Source organism: Passer domesticus, chromosome 23, assembly GCF_036417665.1.
Source record: "Passer domesticus isolate bPasDom1 chromosome 23, bPasDom1.hap1, whole genome shotgun sequence".
NCBI lineage: Eukaryota > Metazoa > Chordata > Aves > Passeriformes > Passeridae > Passer > Passer domesticus.
The window spans coordinates 3965641-3990204 of NC_087496.1; the positions used below are offsets into that span (position 1 = coordinate 3965641).

At 49.8% G+C, this 24564-nt stretch overlaps 3 protein-coding genes across 8 annotated transcripts in view; 2 read left to right on the forward strand and 1 right to left on the reverse strand.

Moving 5' to 3' along the window:
* Nucleotides 1-101: 101 nt before the first annotated feature.
* THYN1 (thymocyte nuclear protein 1) lies at nt 102-5260 on the reverse strand. 2 transcript variants are annotated; one of them, XM_064397929.1, is made up of 8 exons: nt 4957-5260; nt 4282-4400; nt 3113-3336; nt 2598-2666; nt 1855-1947; nt 1175-1270; nt 416-566; nt 102-334 (listed from the first exon to the last, which is right to left on the reverse strand). In XM_064397929.1, the coding sequence occupies exons 2-8, from the start codon at nt 4322-4324 to the stop codon at nt 288-290; spliced, it is 723 nt and encodes a 240-aa protein (XP_064253999.1). In that variant the 5' UTR covers nt 4325-4400; nt 4957-5260; the 3' UTR covers nt 102-287. The 2 variants fall into 2 exon arrangements, with proteins under 2 accessions (XP_064253999.1, XP_064253998.1); XM_064397928.1 differs by having other exon boundaries at nt 4282-4355; nt 4957-5259.
* On the forward strand, nt 5154-14769 carry ACAD8 (acyl-CoA dehydrogenase family member 8). 2 transcript variants are annotated; one of them, XM_064397917.1, is made up of 11 exons: nt 5154-5281; nt 6661-6761; nt 7126-7295; nt 7956-8065; nt 8238-8374; nt 8604-8741; nt 9353-9488; nt 9590-9687; nt 10833-10985; nt 12990-13092; nt 14025-14769. In XM_064397917.1, the coding sequence occupies exons 1-11, from the start codon at nt 5200-5202 to the stop codon at nt 14075-14077; spliced, it is 1281 nt and encodes a 426-aa protein (XP_064253987.1). In that variant the 5' UTR covers nt 5154-5199; the 3' UTR covers nt 14078-14769. The 2 variants fall into 2 exon arrangements, with proteins under 2 accessions (XP_064253987.1, XP_064253988.1); XM_064397918.1 differs by having other exon boundaries at nt 8298-8374.
* A 1441-nt stretch (nt 14770-16210) lies between these two features.
* LOC135285546 (beta-galactosidase-1-like protein 2) overlaps nt 16211-24564 on the forward strand; it is a 28161-nt gene continuing 19807 nt past the window's right edge. For 2 of the 4 annotated variants that reach the window (XM_064397912.1, XM_064397913.1), the window contains exons 1-6: nt 16211-16332; nt 19852-19911; nt 21072-21269; nt 21380-21448; nt 22054-22149; nt 23542-23650. In XM_064397912.1, the coding sequence (XP_064253982.1) occupies nt 16250-16332; nt 19852-19911; nt 21072-21269; nt 21380-21448; nt 22054-22149; nt 23542-23650 (615 nt within the window). In that variant the 5' untranslated portion in view covers nt 16211-16249. The remainder of the gene's footprint in view (nt 16333-19851; nt 19912-21071; nt 21270-21379; nt 21449-22053; nt 22150-23541; nt 23651-24564) is intronic. The other 2 variants (XM_064397914.1, XM_064397915.1) reach the window with 1 other exon arrangement.

The following is a 24564-nucleotide window of genomic DNA, read 5'->3' on the forward strand; positions in this document are numbered from 1 at the left end:
GAGCTGCACTAGACCCCAAACTAAACAAAGAAGATGTACCTGTTTCTTTCTCAAGAGATAAATTGCAGATTTTCCTACTATTAAAACCCAAGTAGCTGCAGTTGATTCCAAAAGGCTTTATTTATTGAAAAAAATAAGCAAAAACAACAGTGTGTCAGGGGAAGGGAGGTGTGGCTGCAGATCTTGTGGGGGCACATTCGTGGTGCTGTGCTTGAGCAGGTGAACATGAGAGCTGTGCTGGTGGAGGAGGAGGAGGCATCAGTGGGCTGGGTGGGAGCTGTGCTGCTTTAATGTGGCTTTTCCTCTTCCAGGCTCAAGACAAAATCAAATTCCTCTGTGGCAAGGAAGGAAAAACCATAAATGGATCATCCAGCTTGCCTGACAGAGGGAATCAGGAGTGCTGGGAGGTTCTCACCTTGTGTCAGGGGCTGGATGGACAGACGTTGCCTGGTGAAGAGCATCATGTCCTTGAGGGGCCCCCCATCTGCTTTGTGTGCCAGGTGGTGAGCCTTGATCTCAGACAGGGGGATGAAGCGCTTGGTCATCCTCACAAACTGCACATCCACCTGGGAAGGGAGGCAGGAGCAGGTTGGACAGGGACAGCCTCCAGACAGCCCATGAAATCTTTGAGGGATAGCGATTTCGAGCTGAAGGAAGGGACTGATGTGCACTGGAAGCTTTGCCTTGCTGAAGGCTAAAAGAGCTTCCCAGTATTTGTGGCAGGTGATTTGTTGGCAGCAAGGTGCATTCATGTCACAGACAATGCAAAAATTCAGATGTGGGAGGTAGGCAGCCCATGAACGCTCCCTTCCCTACAATTTAATGTGCCTCAAAACTACGGCTTTGTTTGCTGTGCACTGACAGTGGTTCTTAGCTCATTTTTCCAACTCAGGGTTCTGCCATGCGTGGAGGCCAGCTCTGCAGCCAAGATTTGAAAATGAAGAGAGGCCAGCTCTGCAGCCAAGATTTGAAAATTTAGGGAGATACATTTTGGCAGCCTCCTGGAAAGGACTGGGAAACAGCAGAGGAAACAGGATTGAATTTTCTCTTGAGAGAGAAAAGGCAGCTAGGCCAGGACAGAAGCTTAAGATGTTCAATATGATGCAAAGAGCTTTCTCCCTTCTCTTGGCTTGCACACAGAGCTTGAACAGCTGTATTCAATAGAATACATTACCATGGACCATTTGGGGTTCTCTTTTCTGCTGGTGGAGTCATAATGAGGATCCTTCTGATCAAACTGTGTGTGATCAGGGTACGCCTCCTTTACGATCTGAAGCAGAAGGGGAGAAGAAAGTTTCTATCAGTTCAAAACACCTGTCAGCAAAGGGCATAAGATGTGACAAGGGATAATCCAGGTGAAAAATCAGCCTTGCTTTCCCTGAACTCCATTCCAACAGTTTCCTTTAATTTCTTGGGTGGAAGAAGTGCAGAACAGTGAGTGCAGCATCACCTGCTGGAGATCAGTGTGGAAGGAAATGCAGCAGAGGCAAACTGGGTAGCTGATGCTGATCTTTGTGATGAGCTCTCCTCTTAAAGGAAAAGCTGTTCTGTGCCCTGGTTTTATTCTACTGCCTTGTGGGCTCTGCTGACTAGAATGCAGTGAGTCAGATTGGAATGAGAGTGTGGAACAGCACTTGGCTTGGCTGGGAGTGCCCCGAAATGTCAGCAGGAAAACAGCACAGTGTGGTTCCATCTCTCTGGGGACACGGCTGAGTCAGCCCCGTAGTGCTGAGCTGAGGTGTCCTGGGCTCATTCCCTGCTCTCACTGGACAACTCCTGCACTCTTTGGTGCTGAGCCACAGGCAGTTTGATAACCCATTCCTTATCACTTCTCCCCAAAACACAGACACTCACCTTGACGAGGGCCACAATGCCAGGCTCTTTGCAGTTACTGTGGTAGAAGAAGGCCTGCTGCCCAAGTTTCATGGATCTCAGGAAATTCCTTGCCTGTCAGGAGTAAACAAAAGATTTTCAGCTCTTTCCATCAAGCTCTCAGGGCTTCATTAGAAGCAGCCAAGAATAGGAACCAACAAGAGGAGAGGTAGATGTACTTCAGAATTACTCAGATAATGTTTCCTGCAGTTGTCATAGAGATGGTTTTGTGTTGGAATGAAATTAAATAAAAACAAGGCTAAAGAGCAAGATCCTGTTGGTTAGAAAGTGTGTGGGAATTCAACAGCTCAGCCACCCTCGCCCAGGAGAGATGTTAGCAAACAGCTCAGAGCAGATCATGTGTAGGGGAACAGGGAATCCTATACAGCACAGGGATCACACACAGCAGGGGAACACACGTGGAAGTCCTTTGGAACAGAGAGCTGTGCACTGACAGAGGATTTGGGTAAGTACAGACTTGCTGTAAGGTATCAAAGGTTGGTCAAAGTGAAAGAAAAACTGGATGATTTGACAGAATATTCAGCAGCCTGAATCTGCCTCTGAGCTAGAGGCCACTAAGCAAGAGTTGACTTCAGATCCCTGCCAAAATGCACCTGCATGAGCAGGCAGAGTGCCCCAAGAGGAAACGCTTCAGGCACAGGAACAAGCTGTGGGCAGAGCCACCTTCTTCTTCTGCTATTTCAGTGCCCCCATGTGCTTCCTACCTGGTAGTTCCTTACTCCATCCCAGCAGGTTGTCTGATTAGGCTGAGCTTTCAAGTCGTCAACACTGAACTGCCAAATGAAATGAAAACAAACATTCATTCAGGAGGTTTCTGATCTTTACTGTGTCATTGTCTGCACTGAGCCTAAGCATTTGTTGCTAGCAGCTCCTTCAATTATAGCACAAACCTGACACAATTTTTATCTCCCACAGGGCCTGCAGAAAAACCTTCACAAAGCAGCAGTGTAAAGGCAGAGTCTGAAATAGATGCTGCTCCTGTGACCAGCAGCCAAGCATCCTGAGGAGCTGATTTCCTCTTGTATTACACGTATGAAACCCCAAGGTTGTCACCTTGGACAAGAACATTTTGTTTTTCTATCTCCAGGAGGACAAATGGGTTTTGAGAAGAAACAACAATCTGAGTTGCCTGATGCTGTCCCTCAGCATCTGGGCACTCAAGGTGGGCAGGAGTGGCCCTGTGCTGTCCTTTGCTGAGTGAGGGGGTGTCAGTGCTCACCTTCACATCCACCCCCTTCTCCAGCCTGCTCTCAGGTTCTGATTTCAGCAGCCAGTGACAATATGTGATCTTGCTTTCCTCCCCACCAGACTCAGACTCTTTTTTCTTCCAGTTCTTCCATCCTGACTTGGAGCTCCCAGCTGGGGGTTTTGCAGACTTTTCTTCTTCCTTATCTGAAGTCTCCTCCTCGGTTTTGGCAATTTTAGCATCAGGCTCTTTTTTATCTTAAAAAAACATTGAGATAAAACAGATTTTGTTTCAAAAAATAGTTTTAGTTGTCCAAGCTGGTTTCACACATTTGACTGCAGCAGGAGTTTGGGGCACCCAGGTGCTCAGGGTAAGGTAACAGCATTATGCATCAACGGTTCTGAGTATGTCTGATTTGCATCTGAAATAAGGATATTTTTGTGTCTGCAAAAATGTAGTTTAATACTCCCAGTTAGTAATAAAAAGACCTCAGGACAGACCATGTTTGCCCACATGAAGTGTAGTTGAAATTTTTTAATTAATTGCTGAGAAATTGGCTGCAGGCAACGAAGTAGACTTAGGTGAATTTGGTGAGTAAGAGGAACATTCACCAAGCAAACCAAACTATTTAAATTCCTGCAGGAGCTGGAAATCTTAGCTTAACCTCCACTGAGCTACCTGTTCAGAAGGGATCCTTTCTTTCTTCAGGACATAGACCAAAAAAACCCAGTTATTAAGAAGTGATTAAGGGGTAAAAAGGTGGTTATTTGCTAGAGTGGATCAAGCAGATGAGGGGCACAGATGTGCAAGTTTTTTCATCTTGTACTTTGAACACCACATCCTAATGCCTCCACTGCAACATTCTTGCTTTTTGTTTTTGCAGCTGGTACCACATCAGCTTCCTGGCACTCCAATGGGTGTGCTCTGACCGACTCTGCTGTGCAGAACCTGAAAGCTCTGCAAAAATGGGCCTGAATTCCATTTCCTAAGCCCCTTGTGCTGAGAATACATCACTGTCCTTATCACACACCTAGCAGGCTTGTCTCAGTCACACTCGGGTGCTCAGCCCACTTGGCACAGGAAATGCTGTCTGTAAGACATTGCCTGTGAAAGACAGACGGTTAATACGGCTGTCTGTAGTTTCACTATAGCCTGGAACCTCAAACGAGAGCTGCTCAATCAGCCAGGATGTCAGCACAGACCTGCTACTGCTCCTTTGTCTCTCTTTCTGCTCGGCCAAGGCATCTCTGGTCTCTCTGAATTATCTTCTCTTCACCTGATGGACGGGAGAAGGAGGAGGAATTACTGCTGCTTCAGGCGGCTGAAAAAAGTACAGACGGCTGAGGCAGAGAGCTGCAAGCGCTGCAGGGCGAGTGGAGAGCAAATAAATCTTTCCTTGAGCTCAGCCACTTCCTCTATCAGTGTGAATGCTGGCAGGGCTTGGGGACCGCACCCTGGAGCCCTGATGGACACCAGCAGCAGGGCTGGATCGCGCTGCGCCCGGCCAGTCCCCAAGGTGCGTGGGCAGAGCGCGGCCCCTCTCTGCCTTCGGCACAGGAGCCGAGCCGCTCTCCAGGGCTCGGCCCGGCCCGGCTGCCCCTGCCTGCCGTGCCTGGGCTCGCCCGAGCCCCTTGGGATCGGCTCCGTCCCCGCACAGCGCCAACCCCACCTGGGCGCGCAGGTGCCGTGCCGGGCCAGGGGGGCTGGCTGGCTGAGCCCCGGGTCCCCCCCTGGCCCCCTCTGCCAGCAGCACTCGCACGGCCCCGAGCCCGCCGCCTCCCGCCAGGCCGGCTGGCATCAACTTTTCCGCCTTCTGTGCCAAGCTTTCCCCTTGCTCCCTCCCTCCCTCCTTGCCAGCCCTCCGAGCTCCCGCTCACCAGCCCGGGCCGCTGCCGCCGGTCCTGCTCGCAGCGATGAGGATGCTGGCGGTGCCGGGCGGGGAGCAGGAGGAGGAGGAGGAAGCGCGCTCGGAAGCGGTGCCCGCTATGCAAAGGCCGGGGCAGGGCCGGCTCCCCTCGCTCCCTCCCCGCCCGGGCGGGCGGCGCCGGGGGCAGGACTACAGCTCCCAGCCTGCCCCGCCGGGAGCCGGGAGCCGGGAAGCGGAGCGGCCCCGCACGGCCATGGCCATGGCGTGGCGAGCGGCCCCGCGGGCGGCGGCGCGGCTGCTGCTGGGGCGCCGGCGGATCGCCTCCTGCATCGACCGTAAGGAGCTGCCCGAGCCCCCCGCGGCCCGGGGGAGGCGGGCTGGGGGAGATGGCCGGCGGGTCGGTGGCCCCGGACCTCCTGTCCCCGCCCGGAGGGATGTTCCCAGCTGTTGGTGTCACTGCTCCGTGTGTCACCGCTCCCCGTGTCCCTCCTCCCCGTGTCCTGCTCCCGGCCAGGGCGGAGCGGGCGCGGACACGCGCAGCGGGTGCCTGGCAGTGGGACAGAGCCCGCAGGGAAAGGTCCTCCCCTCTCCGTGTCCCTCCTTTTACCTTGTTAGACCGTGCTCAGCAGTGGGACAGAGCCCGCAAGGAAAGGTCTTTCCCTTTCCCTTTCCCTTTCCCTTTCCCTTTCCCTTTCCCTTTCCCTCTCCCTCTCCCTCTCCCTCTCCCTCTCCCTCTTTCTACCTTGTTAGACCATGCTCAATAGTGGGAAAGAGCCCACAAGAAAAGTCCATCCCTCTCCATGTCCCTCCCTTACCTTTGTTAGGTTTTCATGGGTTTTTCACATTTGATAGTGAATCAAATAATATCTCGCAAAGAAGGGGGATTTTAAAAAATAAGGAAAGTGATTTTTTATATAGGCAGACTGATAGGGCAAGGGGGAATGGATTTAAATTTAAAAAAGGAGAGATTCAGGTTAGGTAGTAGGAAGAAATTCTTCTGGCAGAATTCCAGCTGGCACAGGTTGCCCAGAAGTTGTGGATGCCCCATCCCTGGCAATGCTCAAGGCCAGGTTGGACAGGGCTTGGTCTCGTAGGTGTCAGGTGGTTGGAACAAGATGGTCTTTAGGGTCCCTTCCCATCCAGACCATTCTGGTTACAGAATACTTTGCAGATGAACTTCTTCAATGTATAAATGTAACATTAAAATTTGAGGCAGCAGCATAGCTGTGAATTTCAGGAGAGGAACAAACAAAACAATGTTGGATCTATGTGTCGGTGAAGCAGGACACTTCAAATGCAGAACGTACCTAAAGCTTTAGATGCTGTTTCCAAAGGGCTGCTTTATTCTTTATTTGCTTCCAAGTCTCCTTTCTTTGAAGTCCCAGCACTGCTCCCTCAGATTTCTTTAGGACAGACTTAGTGAGATGGAGTGACTGTGCTCCCCTGCCCTGGCTTTCTGATGTAGTTGCATGGAGCAGACAGAGACAGCTGGGATCTTGGATTTGTTTTGTCCCAAGAAAGCCCCTCCCAAAGCTCCCTGCTCTCAGCACAGTTCATTATATTCCTGAGGAACAGAGAAATGGTCTTTGCAACTGAGATCCTGAACTGTTTGTGTGAATTAAGGGGCACCTTGAAATTGTTTGGGGTATAGGCAAGGTGGTTGTGCTGCTTTCCCTCAACAGACACATGTTCTCATCTCTTCCTGCTTTTCTAGCATCCACTGGACTCACTGAGGATCAGAAGGAATTCCAAAAAGTTGCCCTTGATTTTGCTGCCAAGGAGATGGCTCCTTACATGGCCGAGTGGGATGAGAAGGTAGGACAGCCTCACAAGGGTTGTACTGCTCCCTTTTTCCTCCCGTAGGATGTTGTGACCCGTAGGTCTCACTGAGGGGTTCCTGCACAGCTCTGGAGGTTGTCATTGAAGCTGCTGCTGTAACTGGGGGAGGGGAAATAATCTGAAATACCTTGAAGCTTTCCTAGCCAGGTAATTCAATCACCTGGATCTTGGATTCTCTGCTGAAGATGGAATGTGTCTGTGGTGGTACCACCTCTTCTTTGACCCACCCAGCTGACTTAAACTCTGCAGGACAGTGGGACTCAAACTGGTAGCCCAGGGCTACCCCAAGGGACTGAACTAACCCTGAATGTTCATTGGGATATCTCTCCTGCCCCACTAGGAAATATTCCCTGTGGAAACAATGCGGAAGGCAGCCCAGCTAGGATTTGGTGGGATCTATGTGAAACCAGATGTTGGTGGCTCTGGATTGTCACGGCTTGACACCTCCATCATCTTTGAAGCTCTGTCAACAGGATGTACCAGCACCACTGCTTACATGAGCATCCACAAGTGAGTGTGTCTGTGCAGGGCTGGATGGTGTCAGCCTGGCTGCTCTGTGGGCTCTGAATCCAGCTGGAGGCAGCTCCCTGGCTGCTGCTCATTATTTATATATTTAAATGGTGACCTCGAGTACACACATCCCTGTGAGGATCCCTGGATGGCAGTAAACAAATAGGCCACAAGGACTGGGATGCCACCAAGAAGTAATTTTAGCTTTGTGGCATGCAAGATGGGATTAAGTTCTGGATTTGTGTTCTCTGCTCTGCCACTTAAGCTGTCTATAGATAGTAACCTGCCTGGAAAAAGCCTTTGTGCCATGCTGTGACAGAGCCCAGAGGCACCACCTGACCCCAGGGCTGTCCTGCTTGTACAGACATGTCCAGTGACAGGTCACTTGGCACAGAGAGCTGCAATGATGCTGCCTCTTTCTTCACGTGCACTTTCCTGGAGAGGGAGCAGGGCTGAGCATGGAGAGGAGACTGAGGCTCTTGAGCAGGAACCTGCTGTTCCACAGGGCAGTGAGCCTGTGGTGAATGGAAGGTGTAACAATAACATTTTCAGGCCTCGGGGCTTGTGGCTCAGCTCTGTGGAGCTTTCCTCTGTTCAGCCAGGGATGTTCTTGTACAACCTGTGTTCAATCCTGAATGCTGCTCCTTCTCTCCCACCCAGCATGTGTGTTTGGATGATCGACACCTTTGGCAGTGAGGAGCAGCGGCACAGGTTCTGCCCATCTCTCTGTAGCATGGAAAAGTTTGCCTCTTACTGCCTGACTGAGCCAGGTGAGCATCCTCAACCAGGACATTTCTCCTCTCTCTTCAACTGCACATGAACATTGCAAAGGTCTGGAGCTGAAACATTTCTTTCCACATTCATTTGTGAAGTTGGGGAGAGGCAGATGATGATTGCTGAGATGCTCGTGGTACAAACTGAGTTGTCTGGGTATGATCCCAGGGAGAATTTGCAGGCTCTGGACCTTCTGCTTCACTGGCTGCTTCCTTGCTTCTCAAACAGGGAGTGGCAGTGATGCAGCTTCCCTGTTGACCTCAGCTCAGAGGAAAGGGGACACCTACGTCCTGAATGGCTCCAAGGTACCTCTTTGCTCCTGCTAAAGTGCCCTGGGTGTCACTGTCCTCCCATTCTTGCTGTCTCCTCACCTCTGTGCATTCTCTAAGGCAAGATGTGCTCTTCAGAGCTGAGTCCCTAAATGCTTCTCCATTTCTGTGGGGTCTTTGCCTCTCCATTTCTGTACCCTGCAGCTGCTACTGTGGGCTCAGGGTTAGTTTGCAAACCCCCCAAAGCCTCACTTCTCTCCTGCAGGCCTTCATCAGCGGGGGAGGTGACACGGATGTGTACGTGGTCATGTGTCGCACAGGGGGCCCAGGCCCCAAGGGCATCTCCTGCCTCGTGCTGGAGAAGGGAATGCCAGGGCTCAGCTTTGGCAAGAAGGAGAAGAAGGTAAGAGGCTTGGTTTGTGCTTCCTGTGTGCTTGAGGGAGGTGCAGGACAGAGATCACAGAACCATCAAGATTGGAAAGACCTTCAAGACCTTTGAGTCCAACCTGTGACTGACCCTCACTGATTGCCACATCCAGGTGTTCCTTAAAACACCTGCAGGGGTGGTGACTCAAATACCTCCTTAGACAGCCCATTCCAATGTCTGACATCCTTTTCCATGGAGAAATTCTTCCTGATGCCCAATCTGAGCCTCCCCTGCACAGCTTGAGGCTGTGTCCTGTGGTCCCAATGAGCTTATCTGTGGAAAGCTTTAGGGATCTCTTCACGGATGGGGTTGGAGTCCCAGACTGGCATGATTTTCCCAAATGGTGAAGTTTGCCCAATACCCATCCCTTGGGTAAGTGAAGGATTTTAGTCTCAGGAGCATCAAGATCACTGGATTTGTGCCTCTTCTCAAAAACACCCATTCCAGTTTCCACACTGAGGCCAAACCATGCAGAACACCGATGCTTTGTGGCAGCTTGGCAGTGAAACCGAGAGGTTGGGAGCAGGTTCTGTGTTGGAGCTGTGCTGCTCCTCAGGCAGTTTGGAAGGAGCTCTGTTTTTTCCCAGGTAGGCTGGAATTCCCAGCCGACTCGGGCTGTGATCTTTGAGGACTGCGTTGTTCCTGTGGGCAACCGGCTGGGAGCTGAAGGGCAGGGATTCAGCATCGCCATGCAGGGCCTCAACGGAGGCCGGATAAACATCGGTGAGAAAGCCAAACACAGCCAGGGGAGGAGGGCAGGACCTTCTTGTTGCCTGTGTGAAGTAGCTTCACCTTCACTCTGTGTCCTTGGCTTCTCCCCCCAGCTTCTTGTTCGTTAGGAGCTGCTCACGCCTCGGTTCTCCTGGCTCAGGAGCACCTCACTGTCCGCAAGCAGTTCGGGGAACCGCTCGCCAACAACCAGGTAAGCCCTGCAGCAGCTCTGCCCTTCCCCGTGCTGGAAGGGCCATCCCTCACCTCACAGGGCCTTCCCTGGGGATGCTATGAACATGCTTTTCCTAAGGAAGCCTGTCAGGCCTGAGCCATTATTGTAGCAGTGGTCCGCTGAACGGGGTAATAATTAGCTTTGACTCAACTATTCCAGAAGGCTGATCAATTGCTTTATTCTATTGTACTGTACTATATTATTATTATATTATACTATATACTATATTATACTATTATATATAGTATATTATAATATATAATATATATAATCATATATATGTTGTACTGTATACTATATTATACTATTATACTATACTACATTATTATATTATACTTATTAAGAAGCTCATCACCCTTACAGACAGTCCGATCCAGACAGATCCAGCTGGTAAATCCAAACACCATCACCAGTGTCCAATTAACAAACCACCCTTTGATAAACAAATCTCCATAACACATTCCGCGTGTGCCAGTTGGTCAATCCAGTCACTATCCAGTGTCCAAACCACCCTTTGGTAAATGAATCTCCATAACACATTCCATGTGTGCCAATTGGTCAATCCAAACAGTATCCAGTATCTAAACCACCCTTTGGTGAACGAATCTCCATAACACATTCCACATGTGCCAATTGGTCAATGCAATCACTATTCAGTGTCCAAACCACCCTTTGGTAAATAATCTCCATAACACATTCCACGTGTGCCAGTTGGTCAATCACTATCCGCTGTCCCAACCACCCTTTGGTAAACGAATCTTCACAACACATTCCACATGTGCCAGTTGGTCAATCCAAACGCCATCCAGTGTCCAAACCACCCTTTGGTAAATGAATCTTCATAACACATTCCACACGTGCCAGTTGGTCAATGTCCAAACCACCCTTTGGCAAAGGAATTCCATAACACATTCCACCTGTGCACAACACCAGGTGCGGCAAGTGGCCATAAGAATTGTTTCTCACTTTTCTCTGATCTCCTCACAGCCTTTCCCGTAGCGATGCCTGGGAAAGCTGTGCCTGCTGCTCTCAGTGGGGAGAGCCGCGGCTACGAGCCCTGCCTGGCGGCGGGGCCGTGGCTGCCCTGTGAGGGTGCTGATGGGGCTCTCCTCTGGCTCCGGCAGTACCTGCAGTTCAGGCTGGCAGAGATGGCCACTCGGCTGGTGGCCGCGCGGCTCATGGTGCGCAACGCGGCGCGGGCGCTGCAGGAGGGCCGGGAGGACGCGGCCGTGCTCTGCTCCATGGCCAAGCTCTTCGCCACCGACGAGTGCTTCGGGGTAGGTCCTTCAAACGCCTCGTGGGATCCTCATTGCAAGCTTGGAGAGGCCCCGCTTAATGCCCAAAGTGTCAGGGAGAAGTTTGAGCTTCTCCCTGAAAAATCTTAAATTTAATCTTAATGCCCAGTGTGTCAGAGAGAAGTTTGACTTTTTCCCTGAAAATCCTTAATTTTTAAAAAAATCTTAAATTTAAGCTTAATGCCCAGGGTGTCAGGGAGAAGTTTGAGCTTCTCCCTGAAAAATCTTAATTTTTTTCTTTTTAATCCTAAATTTAATCTTAAATTTGAGATTAAATTTTAAAATTTAAATCTTAAATTTAAGATTAAATTTAATTTTGATCTTAAGATTAATTTAAATATTAAATTAAATATTTTAAAAATCTTAAATTAAAAAATCTTAATTTTTTTAAAATCTTAAATTTAATCTTAAATTTAGGATTAAATTTAATCTTAATCCTAAATTTAAGATTAATTTAAATCTTAAATCTTTAAAATTTTTTTAATCTTAAATTTTTAAAATATTTTTTAAAAATCTTGATTTTTTAAAAGATTTAAAAAATATTGAAATTTTTACGTTTTAATCTTAAATCTTAATTTAAATATTAAGATATTTAACTTGGTGAACCAAAATCACTACAGGACCCAAAGCCAAGCCCAGAGCCAGGAGTTTTCTTTGAGGACAGGATGTTTTATAAGACATGTGGAGGATGCAAGATTAATCTGAGAGATTTAAAACATCTTTCCACTGTTCTTCCTAGGGGGCCAAATGGGAGGCAGCACAGGGAGCAGAGCATTTTTATTTTCCAAGGAAAATTTGCATGTTGCAGGGTGATTGTTCTTAGGTTGCAAGTGGACCACTAAGAAATTACATCATTGCTTTGATAATTATCACTTTGAAAAACACCTTATTTTGTTACCTTATCAAAATGTCCCTGTAAAGAGAAAGCAAGAAGGAGGAAAAAGAACTAGAAATTTCCTAGCCCAGTGTTATTGAGAAGCTGTTTATGTGCTCAGCAGTGTGGATTTTTGCTGCTGTTTTCCATCCCGAACTGGGGGACAGGACGCAGGAGTCGCGTTTCCATGGAAACCAGCGCCTCCCCTGAGTGGCCGCCAGGTGGCGATCGGGCGGTTCGGGTTTGCGAACCACAGAAATGCAGCAAAAATCGCCTTATTCCCTAAAAATACCCATCCCTGGGCATCTATGGGGTATCTCTGTACCCATCCCTGGGTACCCCTGTACTCATCCCTGGGTATCTCTGTACCCATGCCTGGGTATCTCTGTGCCCATGCCTGGGTATCTGTACCCATCCTTGGGTATCTATACCCATCCCTGGGTATCCCTGTACCCATCCCTGGGTATCTCTGTACCCATCCTTGGGTATCTGTACCCATCCCTGGGCATCTCTGTACCCATCCCTGGGTATCTATACCCATCCCTGGGTATCTCTGTACCCATCCCTGGATATCCCTGTACCCATCCCTGGGTATCTGTACCCATGCCTGGGCATCTCTGTACCCATCCCTGGGTATCTATACTCATTCCCTGGGCATGCCTGTACCCATCCCTGGGCATCTCTGTACCCATCCCTGGGTATCTCTGTACCCATCCTTGGGTATCTGTACCCATCCCTGGGTATCTATGCCCATCCCTGGGTATCTGTACCCATGCCTGGGCATCTCTGTACCCATTCCTGGGTATCTCTGTACCCATCCTTGGGTATCTATACTCATCCCTGCGTATCCCTGTACCCATCCCTGGGTATCTGTGCCCATCCCTGGGTATTTCTGGCCATTGCTGTTCACATAAACACACCCTTCATGTGAAACAGGGAATGTGCCAGCACGGAGAGCAGCGCTGATGGGGCCTGACAGTCACACCACGTTTTTAAGAGATGAGATTAGGTGACCAGGATAAAAAAGTGAGCCCAGGTTCCTGGGTCCTCACCGAGCTTCTGGCACAGTTGTGTCCTGCCCAAGTCACCTGAGAGCAGTGTTGTCCCCTCAGATCTGTAACCAGGCTCTGCAGATGCACGGGGGCTATGGCTACCTGAAGGATTACGCGGTGCAGCAGTTCGTGCGAGACATCAGAGTCCACCAGATCCTGGAAGGTAAAAGACACTCCTAGTACCCGTGAAGCTGGCAGTGGGGTTAGGAGAAAAACCCCCCTGGAGGCCCCCACCTTCCCACATGGCTGTGATCCTTGGGTTTCAGAGCCCTGCTCTGCTCTGAGCCTGAGATGTGCTGTGAGTGAGTGCCCTGGCTGGGAGCTCTGGCTCTGTGGCAGCAGTTACTGGCTATTTTAGGAGTCTTACAGCAGAGGAAGATATTTTAGTTGTCATGTTAGCAGTGCCTCTGTCCAGTTTCATCCCATTACTCCTGGCCACGTGATGATTCTCCCTAACAATCCTTCTCCTGTGATTTTGGTCTGTTTGCATTCCTTGACATTGTGTCTCTAACAGTGTCTGTTAGCCTTTTCTAATCCCAGTTTGGCCTCCTAAATATTCTGCTTTCCACTGTGTCTCTAACAGTATCTGTTAGCCTTTTCTAATCCCAGTTTGGCCTCCTAAATATTCTGCTTTCCATTGTGTCTCTAACAGTATCTCTTAGCCTTTTCTAATCCCAGTTTGGCCTCCTAAATATTCTGCTTTCCCTGCTTTGAAATCCCCTCACCTGCAGCCAGGGTAGCTGGTAAGGCACATGCTCGTTCTTACACCAAGTGGGTTTGCAGCCCGTGTGTGGTGTGTGTGTTAAATGTACAGCAGAGAGCTCAGATATTGCTGTAAATCCAGTTCTGCTCAGTGCCTGGTCCTGCATCCTCCCAACACTCACACAAAAAGCAGCAGCAGCTTTCCCAAGCAATATGCTGGCCCTTTGCAGTTGGGTTTTGGCCCAACCCCTCCTAAATGCCACTTCAGCTTGTGGGAACAGCTCCTCTGTGCTGTAAACTGCACATCAGGAGAGAGTGCTTTTGGCCTTTTCAGGGGGAAAATACTGGACCATGCCTTAACTGTGTTTCCTTTGCATGCCCGTCCTGCTGCAGGTACCAACGAGGTGATGAGGATGATTGTGGCCAGGAATCTGCTACAGGGCTGAAGCCAGGAGCCTTAAAACCCCTCCATCTGTTAGAGCTCGGCCTGTTTCCCTCCCCTGCTGGCCAGCTCTCTCCCTGGCAGTGGAGAGGGGGATGCCCCCGTGGAAACAGCCTTCCCCACAGCTGGGTGGCACAGCTGCGTGCCGTGCCTGGCAGAGCTGCTGGCACCAGGCTGGCATTGTGCAGCCCGAAATCCCAGCTGTGAATGCAAGCCTCTGTCTGCAAACCCTGCTCCTGGCCTGCTTGGAAAACGAAACACCAGAGCTGCTGCTCACCTCGGTGAGCCAGCACTGAAATGGGAACCTGGGGCGGAGCTGAGCTCATGGGATCACTGAAATCTTTATTTTGAGGGAATTAACTGCTCACAGCACCCCTGGGAACAGATGATCACAGGCTCTAACCAGAGCTTTTAATCCCAGGATGCCTTTCCTTTAGCTAGAAGCACTCCCTCTTTTCCCAGCACACTTTTCCTGATGTCCCAGCCACTGCTTGTTCTCTGTATTCCTGTCACATCTTGGTGCTTAATCTCAAAGAAGCCTTTGCAACACAAAAGTGCAAATGAAACACTAAGGTTATGTACAGAAATCCTGAGTTCTGTGGCCTCCAATCAGTGAGGCTGTGAACAATGTAAGGGGAGTAAAAATATTGGTAAATTAAATTGTTTGGAATCAATAAAGCAATGATGGAAATGTTACTGGAGTGGAAATTATGGTAATTTCCTTCTGTGGTGTTTCAGGTGTTTAAACAGAAGTAACAGGGAATTTTTGAAGTAGGTGTTGCAAAATAGTTCTGCTTGAGGGCTTTTTAGGTAATGTCTTTGTTAACCCCTTCAGGGCAGCCAGCTCTTTTTTCTCAGCAGTACTTGGTGGGGGGAAGATGACAGAGCATTAGCAGCAGAATCCTGGAATGGATTAGGTTGGAAGGGACCTTAAACCCTTAAACTCATTCCAGCCCCTGCCGTGGGCAGGGACACCTTCCCCTGGTTTGATCTCAGTTCCTGCTGTTGCTGGCAGGCCCTGAATGTCCCCTCCCTCGTTTTATTGCACATTGAATTTGCCCCGCAGGGCAGCCAGGGCAGTTTAAAGGATAAACACCTGTGCCTCAAAGAGAAACAGCCCCCAGCCCAGGGCATGGGTGTCCTGGGCTGGGAGGGTCTCTGGGCAGTGGGAAGGGGTCTCTGGCTGGCAGGGAGGGGTCTCCAGCCGGGGTCTCTGCCCAGGGTCCCTGTCTGAAGTCTCTGCAGGGTCTCTCTCCAGGGTCTCCATCAGGAGTTCCTGGCCAGAGGTCTCTGTCTGGGGTCTCTCCCGGGATCTCTGTCATGGGTCCCTGTCTCAATGTTCTCTTCTGGGGGGCTCTGTCATGGCCTCTCTGTGGGATCCCTGCCTGGGCTCTCTCTGTTGGGGTTCTCTCCTGGGGGTCCCAGTCCATGGACTCAGTCTGGGCTCTCTCCTGGAGCTCTCTATGCATGTTCTCTGTCCCATCTCTCAGTCCCATCTCTCAATTCCAGCTCTCTATCCATGTTCTCTATCCATATTCTGTGTCCCATGTTCTCTGCCCCAGCTCTCTATCCACGTTCTCTGTCCATGTTCTCTGTCCCATCTTTCTATCCATGCTCTCTAACCATATTCTCTGTCCATGTTCTCTCTGTTCCTATCTCTCAGTCCCAGCTCTCTGTCCATGTTCTCTGTCCCATCCCTCTATCCACGTTCTCAGTCCCAGCTTTCTATCCATTCTCCCTATCCATATTCTCTGTCCATGTTCTCTGTCCCTGTTCTCAGTCCCATCCCTCTATCCATTCTATCTATATTCTCTGTCCCTGTTCTCAGTCCCATCCCTCTATCCATTCTATCTATATTCTCGGTCCCTGTTCTCAGTCCCATCCCTCTATCCATTCTATCTATATTCTCTGTCCCTGTTCGCAGTCCGTCTCCCCGTCCCCCTCAGGCCGTTCCCTCACGCCGCTCCCTCCCACGCCCCGCCCCCTCGGGCGCGCGGGCCCCTCCGGCAGCCAATGGGAGGCGGGGGCGCGCGGGGCGGGGCCAATGGCGCGCGGGCGGGGCCGGGGCGGGGCGGGCGCACTCTGGGCCGGGGCCCGGCGGGTCGCGGGTTCGGGCCCGGGGGGCGCGGGGCCGGGTTCCCGGCTCCTCCCGGCTCCCGGCCGCGCTCCCTCCGCCATGTGGCCGTGCGGGGGCCGGCGGCAGCGCCGCCTCGGGGGCGTCGCGCTGCTCCTCGTCGTGCTGTGGCTGCTGCTGCGCAGGTGAGAGCCGGCGCGGGGCGGGGGTCGCGCCCCGGGGGCGGCGGGCGGGGTCCCCGCGGCGGCGGGGCCGGGCGGGCCGGGCGTGGGGCGGGAGTGGTGCCCGCCGGGCGCAGGCCCCGCCGCCGGGAGCGGGAGAACTGCGCATGGATGGGATCGGCGGCGGTGGACGGGAGAGCGGTCATTAGCGTAATTAGCGTGATTAGCGCCCGTGCCGGGAACGAGCGGGCGGGAGGCCGGCTCGGTGGAATCCCACCTTTGCCCATCCGCTCCCATCATTCCTCAGCGGAGCGGGAGCGTGGGAAGGAGCGCGGCCGCCGCGGCGGAACGGCCAAGGCTTTAAATAAAAATATCGGCTGCACCTGACACCCACAGCTCGTCCGTCCCCGAAGTATCGGGGAGAAAGCCGCGCTGCCATAAGTCAGTTGTGTGTTATAAGTTAGTTCTGCATTATAAATAATTTCTGTGTTATAAATCAGTTGTGCGTTATAAATAATTTCTGCGTTATAAATCAGTTCTATGTTATAAATCAGTTCTGTGCTGGGCTCCCGCTCACGCCGACCTTGGCTGGGGCAGCCTTTGCATCACGCAGCGCTGGTGGATGATGGCTCTGCAATCAATCCCTGCCGCACATCTCGCCCAGCTCCGGATTCCCTGGCGTTGTTTCCCGGTCTGGGACTGCCTGTCCCTGCTCCATGTCCCCAGAGCAGTGTGGTACCCATGGGCCATGCCCACCTGTCCAGTCTAACCCTCTTCTCTTCCTTCTGCTGCTCCTGTTTCACCCTCCAGACCAGCAGCTCTGTAGCCCACCAGTAGCAGCAAGAAGTTGTTTGAGGTTCTGGATTGAATCCCACGTGGTTTAGATTACATTTATTTTGGGGGTGATGCTCTTTTCCACAGGAGCATCCTGTGTTTGTGGCTTCCAGGTGTTAGAAACTCTTCAGTCCCTCACAGTGACATGCTGGAAAATACACATGGATATGTATGGGGATGTAATAGAGTTATTTATTGCCAGCTGGGTTGTTTTATAACACATTCTTAAAATCTTAGTTGGAAGTAAACCTGATCCTCAGAGCTATGGAAGAAGCTTTAATAAATCTTTGCATAATTAGAAGCAAAACTCTTGCACAGCTGGCCTTGCATTTGTGCCACCTGGGTTCTTAGGGAGGATTATTGCCAACTGCTACCTGATGGAGGCACAGAATCTGTCTCCTGTGGGAGTGTATCCACAACCCCCCGTGTGCAGAATAAACCCCGGTGTGCAGAATGAGCTGTTTTACAGAATATTGCTGCTGTTAGCTCAGCCATGGTGTGTGAGCAGGGAGCTGTGCAGGGCAGCGAGCTGGGAGCCAGGGCAGCTCAGAGCTTTCACTTTCCCCTGGCCAGAGCAAGCCCAGAATAAAAAGCAAAGCCCTTGGAGGTCTCAGTGGAGCTTAGGGATTAGCAGCCAAGTCCCTTGTCCTCTGAAGCACATCCTTTAGCAAAGAGATTGTTGGCTTTTTTCTCTTTTTTCCCTGGTTTGGCTGTTCTCTTTTCCACCAGCTTTTTCTCCCAACTGCTCTGGATATGGGGTGGTTGAACACCAAAGGTTGGTGTTCAATCAGAGAGATTTTTCAAATCTCTCTTGCAGAGAGGACTCCAGCCACATTTGTGTTTCACAGGCATGAGCAGCATGGCTGTTTGGTTCAGGAGTTAATTGGGACTTTCCTTTTCCATGTGCTGTATTTTGCACTTCACATTCCATCTTACAAAGGCTTATTCCATTTTACTGGACTAACTCATCCAGTCCAACTTCAGAGTCTCTGCCCTGCGGTTAGTTGGTAATGGAATGGTTGGTTTTGGAGGTTTTTTTGTAAGAAAGACTTTCCTGAGGCAGAGATGAAATCACAGAACCGTGGAATCCCAGAATTTGGGTTGGAAAGGATGTTAAAGATGACCCAGTCCCACCCCCTGCTGTAGCCAGAGACACCTTCCACTAGTCCAGGTTGCTCTCAGCCCCAGCCTGACCTGGAACACTCCCAGGGATGGCTACTGAGATTGACAGAGAAGGACAGGAACATTTAACAAAGTAAAAAAAAAAAAGGCTATTTGGAACCTGTTCTGTCATTATAGAAGTGAGATAAAAAACTACTGGGAGCTCTAAATTGCTCTCAGGAGGAAGTACAGAGCCTAGGTACGCTTTAAACTCTGGCAATCCAGCTCAGGGTAACAGGATGAAGCTCTGCTGAGTCACAGAAATGTTTCTTCCTGAGGTTGCTTGAACAGATCCTAATGAGAAATGTGGGTTTCAGGGTATCTAGGATGATGTGTTGAAAATATTGGGAGCCTGGGAGCTTCCTACCAGCCCTTCTTGGGGAGAAAAAGCAATGGAGCTGCGGAGTTTTAAAGCAGGAAACTTGATGGGAATGTGCCAGGTTAGTTATGCCTGGGATTAAGAAGATGAGCTTAAGTGATTAGTTTATTTTTATCTGGCTGGGTGTGCTTCCTGAGCACAGCCTTCATTCTGGCACCAGTCAGCAGCACTTCTGTGAGCAGGGTAGTTTGGAGCTCTACCTAGCTAAGAAACAACTTGGAAACTCTTTTCCAAACTAATCTTTAAAAATTGGAGTTTTCTGTCTCCAGACCCCTTTGAGCTTTCCACCTCTAGAAAACAGAAGTCGATGTAACTGCTGGTGTGGTTTGCCAAAGTCACAGTGTGTAATTTGGCAGCACAGAGGGGCAGGGGCCATGGGGTGTCCTGTTTGGGCCTTGAGAACCCTTTCCTGCTGCTGAAATTCCTCACAATTCCTTGGGAGCAATGCTGCCATTCCCGGGTGCCATCATTCTCTGTTTCTCGTGCAGATGAGCATGTTAGCTCCTGTCCTTACTCAGGCACACTTTAAATGTGGCAGATTGGTGTTTTGGACTCATTTCTGCTACCTGAGCTGCACCATCATCAAGAGCTGACATTCTGACACAGCAGTCTCCTTGCTCAGCACTGTTTCTGGGATGTAGGGATGTGCCCCTGTTGATGGAGTGACCAAACTCTCCTTTGTCCCCTTAAAAAGGAAAAAAAGCCCAGAAGTTTCTCTCCTTAGTTAGGAAAAAGACACTTCCTAGGAACTGAGGGACTTGACCTCAAACTTAAGGATAGCCAGTTGGACAGGAGCCAAAAGGTCCTGCCTGAGCAATTCACTAGAAAAAGAAGAGAACAAAGGAATTAATCACTTTTGTGGGGTGTTTTACCAGGAGCAAGAGCCTCTTGCACCTGACTCGGGTTTTCTCTGTAAAGAGCTTTGTTATTTTGCCTTTTATTAAAACTTTTCTGTTTCCAACACTACCACAAAAGCCATCCTGATTTTATGCCTTCTAAAGTATCTGAGCTATCTTAGGTGTAATATAAATCTCCAAGAGCTTATAAGACCTGGCTTGAAGAGACCAATATATATCACCGGGAATGGCTGGACAATCAGTGTGAGCCTCCTTGTGTGGAGGCAGTCAATATCTAGGATAGTGAATATCTAACCTGGCTTCCTTTTCCAGGTATTACCCCTGCCTGCTGCCGGTTGTTTCAGAGCCCTGTGAGAATGCTGTGCCACTCAGGTACCCTGTGAGCTTGTCAGCCAGCCCGTGCAGTGCCCTGCAAGCCTTAGATTCAGCTCCTTTAGTCCCCCTGGCCTGGCAGAGGATTGCTGGTTAGCAATCCCTGTGAGCCACGAGCTCTGAGCATCCTCACCCTCTGCTAACAATGCTTCACACATAGCCTAGGCAGCAGCTGGAGGCTTAGGTGTTCCTCTCCTCTCTCACTGTGATTTTCTCCCAAATGTGCTGGTCATTCCTGCTTTCTGGAGCTGGGAATTCATTGCTCACATCTGGCTCTGATAAGGAACAAGCTGCCATTGTCTGACCCTCTGTGTGTTCATGGGGTGGGCTCAGGGAGGCAGTGACACTGCTCTGTGTCCTGTGGGTAGAGTGGGGTTTGGTTCAGCCACAGTGAGCTGGGAGCTTGCCAGGCCATGAGTAGAGCAGGAGCTGACCCGAGAGGAGCTGAGACAGCAGGAGAGCTCACCCTGGTAAGTGCTGAGGAGCTGCTGGCCCCATGGCTCTGGTTCTTCTGGCAAATAACATTTTCAGAATTAACACAAACAGTGATGTGGGCAGAGGTAAGTTTGTGGTGGCAGCTGATTTAGTCTCTCCTGGGTGAATATAATCCAGGGGGTTCATTAAACTGAGGAAAAGGTTCTCTTTTCACAGGGAACTGGAGAGGGGGTTTTAATTTTTCCATGCTTTGAGTTGGAAGATACCAGAGTCCCCAAACATTTGGGATGGCAGTGATGAGATGCAGCTGCTGTTGGAACATGGGTCTGGAAATCAGCTATGTGCCCTCCTACTGCAGAACAGGGAGATGCTGAGTTCCAGAAGTTAGGGAAGTGTTTGTGAGAACTGTGAGTGAAAAGTTGCCTATCCATGATTTTATCAAGAGAGTTTCATGCTCTGTGCCTGAGCAGTGGCAGTTGTAGAGCGAGGCACAGTGGCTTGGGGGTTCAGGGGGAAACAGCCAGTGAAATGGATTTAAATCCACATTTGGGAAGGTCTCCCAAGTGGCTTAGAGCCTTCTGAACAATCCCTGTGCTCTGTAGGATCAAGAATGTGGCTTGCTTGAGAAGCAGAGGTCACAGCTGGTCCTGCTGGGTGAGGTGCAATGGGTAGGACACATTCCTTCCCCAGGACTGGCTGCTCACACATCTCCTTTTCTCATCCAGGTTTAACTGGAGCGAGCTGACCCCCCTGGGGCTGTGGGGGAGGACCCTGGGCCTGCAGACAGAGAACTCCCAGTTCCTGCTGGAAGGGATGCCCTTCCGCATTTTCGGGGGCTCCATGCACTACTTCAGGGTGCCCCGCGAGTACTGGGAGGATCGGATGCTCAAGATGAGAGCCTGTGGCCTCAACACCCTCACCACGTGAGTGCCCTCCCTGCCCAGCCTCTCCACTGGGCCGTAATGGTGTATTGTGGGAAAAGAATAGTGGGGCCTCCGTTTTTCTCTGAGCTCACCCTTCACCTGCCTTTCAGGTACGTGCCGTGGAACCTGCACGAAAAGGAAAGAGGCAAGTTTGACTTCAGTAAAAACCTGGACCTAAGGTATGTGGCACAGCCAGCTCTGTTATGAAATACTCCTCTTTGGAGGGTGTTGGGTGAAGATGTTATTTCCAGATGTGCTTTGATCAGGCAATGGGGCTTCCTTCCTTCCTCCCTTCCTCCCTTCCTCCCTTCCTCCCTTCCTCCCTTCCTCCCTTCCTCCCTTCCTCCCTTCCTCCCTTCCTCCCTTCCTCCCTTCCTCCCTTCCTCCCTTCCTCCCTTCCTCCCTTCCTCCCTTCCTCCCTTCCTTCCTTCCTTCCTTCCTTCCTTCCTTCCTTCCTTCCTTCCTTCCTTCCTTCCTTCCTTCCTTCCTTCCTTCCTTCCTTCCTTCCTTCCTTCCTTCCTTCCTTCCTTCCTTCCTTCCTTCCTTCCTTTCCTTCCTTTCCTTCCTTTCCTTCCTTCCTTCCCTCCCTCCCTTCTTTCCTCCCTCCCTCCTTCCCTTCCTCATCCTTCTGGAGTTCTGGGAATTTAATCAATTTAGCACCAATCCAGTGTGGTTACTTCATCATGCAATTCCCTTCTGCTTTGCTACCTAAATTCAGTGGTGATTGGAGCATTAGGGGTGGGGGTTCTGCAGCAGACAGTAATTTCTGTGTCTGGATCCCCAGGGCCTTCCTTTCCCTGGCAGCTAAAAATGGGCTGTGGGTGATTCTGCGCCCTGGACCTTACATCTGCTCCGAGTGGGACCTCGGGGGTCTGCCCAGGTGAGTGTGGAAATTGTTCACTTCAGGGAAGCATCAGGGACAAGCAAATCCCAAGCTCCTGATCACACAGTTGAGGCTCCTTCAGAAGAATTGCTTTGGAATGGCTGGCTGCTTGATGGGGATATTTATTTTCTGTGTTCCCAAGGCAGCTCATTATCTTATGGAGCTCTTCTAATTATATATATTTTTAGTGTGTAAAATAATAATAATTGTTTTGTGGTATAATGGTTACAGCAAGAAAATAGAATTGCAGGAGCCAATCTTGCTGGTGCACCTTGACTCTGCATAACATGGACAGGATTTGCAGCTTGGTGTAAGAATTTGCTCCATCTCAGCTCCATTTTAAAAGTCCTACTAGAAATCTGCATTGTACGGCTGGCAGTAATGAAACCCACAACTTTGCCAGCCTCCTGTTGTGTTTTCCCTGAAGAACACAGCTGGAGGAGGCTCTGGGAGCTCTGGGACTTGCCTGCTTCCTGACTGGAGCCAGTGCCAGGTTACCACTTGTTTTCCTTACTGCACACAGCACAAACCTCAGTGGAGATACTTGGGGATTATTTTTTTAACTTTTCACTTGCCTTTGGCATCAGAGTTGAGGTGTTAGGGACTTACTCCTGCGAGCTGAGCTCCTCATGACCAAAGCCAGAAGCCACCTCCAGGTTAGATTATGAAAAGTGCATCTGTTGTCAGTTGTTTTCACATCACCCATGTGTTTTTTTTATCTGACAGATTAAAAATTCTAATAAAGAGCAACTATTCCCATTCTCAAGAGTACTATTCTCATTTTCCAGCTAAAGGAGATGATTTTTTTAAGTCCACAAAGCCACATTTAGCAAAGAGTTGAATATTCTTTGGAAAGATGTTACTTAAGACCTCATTTTGCTGAGAAAAGGAAGATACAGGCTCATTCCCTGTAAATTGTTACAGCATTATATTGTTCTGCTCTTCAACAAATTGCCCTTTTTTCTGTTAACTCCAAACAGAACCCAGCCTTGTAAATCAGCAGTAGAAACTGGGAACAATTACAGAAATCTTTTGTTTGAGATAGGCTTGGGATTTTTTGAGGGAGCACTTGGTTGTAGAGTGCCCTTGGGAATGCAGGGAATTCACTTTAGAGTGATAAGATTAACCCTTGAAATATTATTGATAGAGATGGTGAAATGAGTTTGGGCCTGAAATGCAAAACAAAAAGAACAAGAAGAGATTGGGAATTGGATTTATTTGAAAGTGGCTGATGGACACGAGGTGTCATTCACAACTCAGGGTGTCCTGTGGGCGCTGCCAGCTGACACCAATGATCCCTGCCCTGGTGGGACTTGGTGCAGTGGCTGAAATACCTCAGCCTGACTGGGCAGGAGTGTCTGACACATCCCCTGTGCTGCTTTTCCCCAGCTGGCTGCTGCAGGACCCCGAGATGCAGCTGAGGACGACGTACAGGGGTTTCACAGAAGCTGTGGATGCCTACTTTGACCACCTGATGCGCGTTGTTGTCCCTCTGCAGGCAAGCACTGACTTACTAAAAAAAATAGATATTGATTAGTACCAGTATCCAACTGTACTAACAGTATCTAACAGTTTAAAGTTAGAAAGTGTATGTTTAGTGTGGGATAGCTCCCAAATACACACTGCAGTTTACAGGTGATTACAGAGTCCTTTTATCCATACAAGTGTTGAATGCCCAAAATACAAATACAGATTCATCATTTTGGTACATCCCATTCCCTGCTTCATATGCTAATTAGTTCAAGAGCTATTAAGCATGCGTAGTTTGTTCCTTGAAATGGGTCTTTGGTCCCTTTCATGGGGAGGGGTCCCAAAATGAGGAAGTAGATGGAGTCTTCCTCATTCTGACCTTTCTACCTTTTCAATGCAAATATGACAAACGAACCCTTGGTAGAACTCCTGTTCCCTGTCTTCAGTTGGTTTCAGAACAGAGGAGGCCCGCAATTGTCTTATGTTACTAAAAGCTATTTATCAGTTTCTATATCCTTCATTATAAACTCAGCTAACCAAACATTGTGTTGACAAGCAATCAATTATTAGTTAAGTACTTAACTTCATCAAGGCCTACCTGTTTATTTTAATTAACTCCAATAAAGCTTATCTCTAACTAAAACCTTAGCTCCTTTAAAATTTCTAAATTCCTCAAAGTTTATGTTTCAGCACCATCTGGTCCCTCTGCAGGGCTGGGAGTGGTGACAGGGCACTGTGGGCTCTGTGTGACAGAGCAGAGTCAGGCAATAACCAAAAACTGCTACAAAAATGCACCAGTTTTGCCCCAGGAATCAGCACAAGCTGTAGTTTCCTCTGGCAGTGTGGGAGCATGGGAGGGTGGAGCTGAATCCATCTGAAGCTGCCAGCTCGTGGGATTTTGGTGCCTGTGGTTGGAAATCATTCCTTTTCCATTTTTGTCCC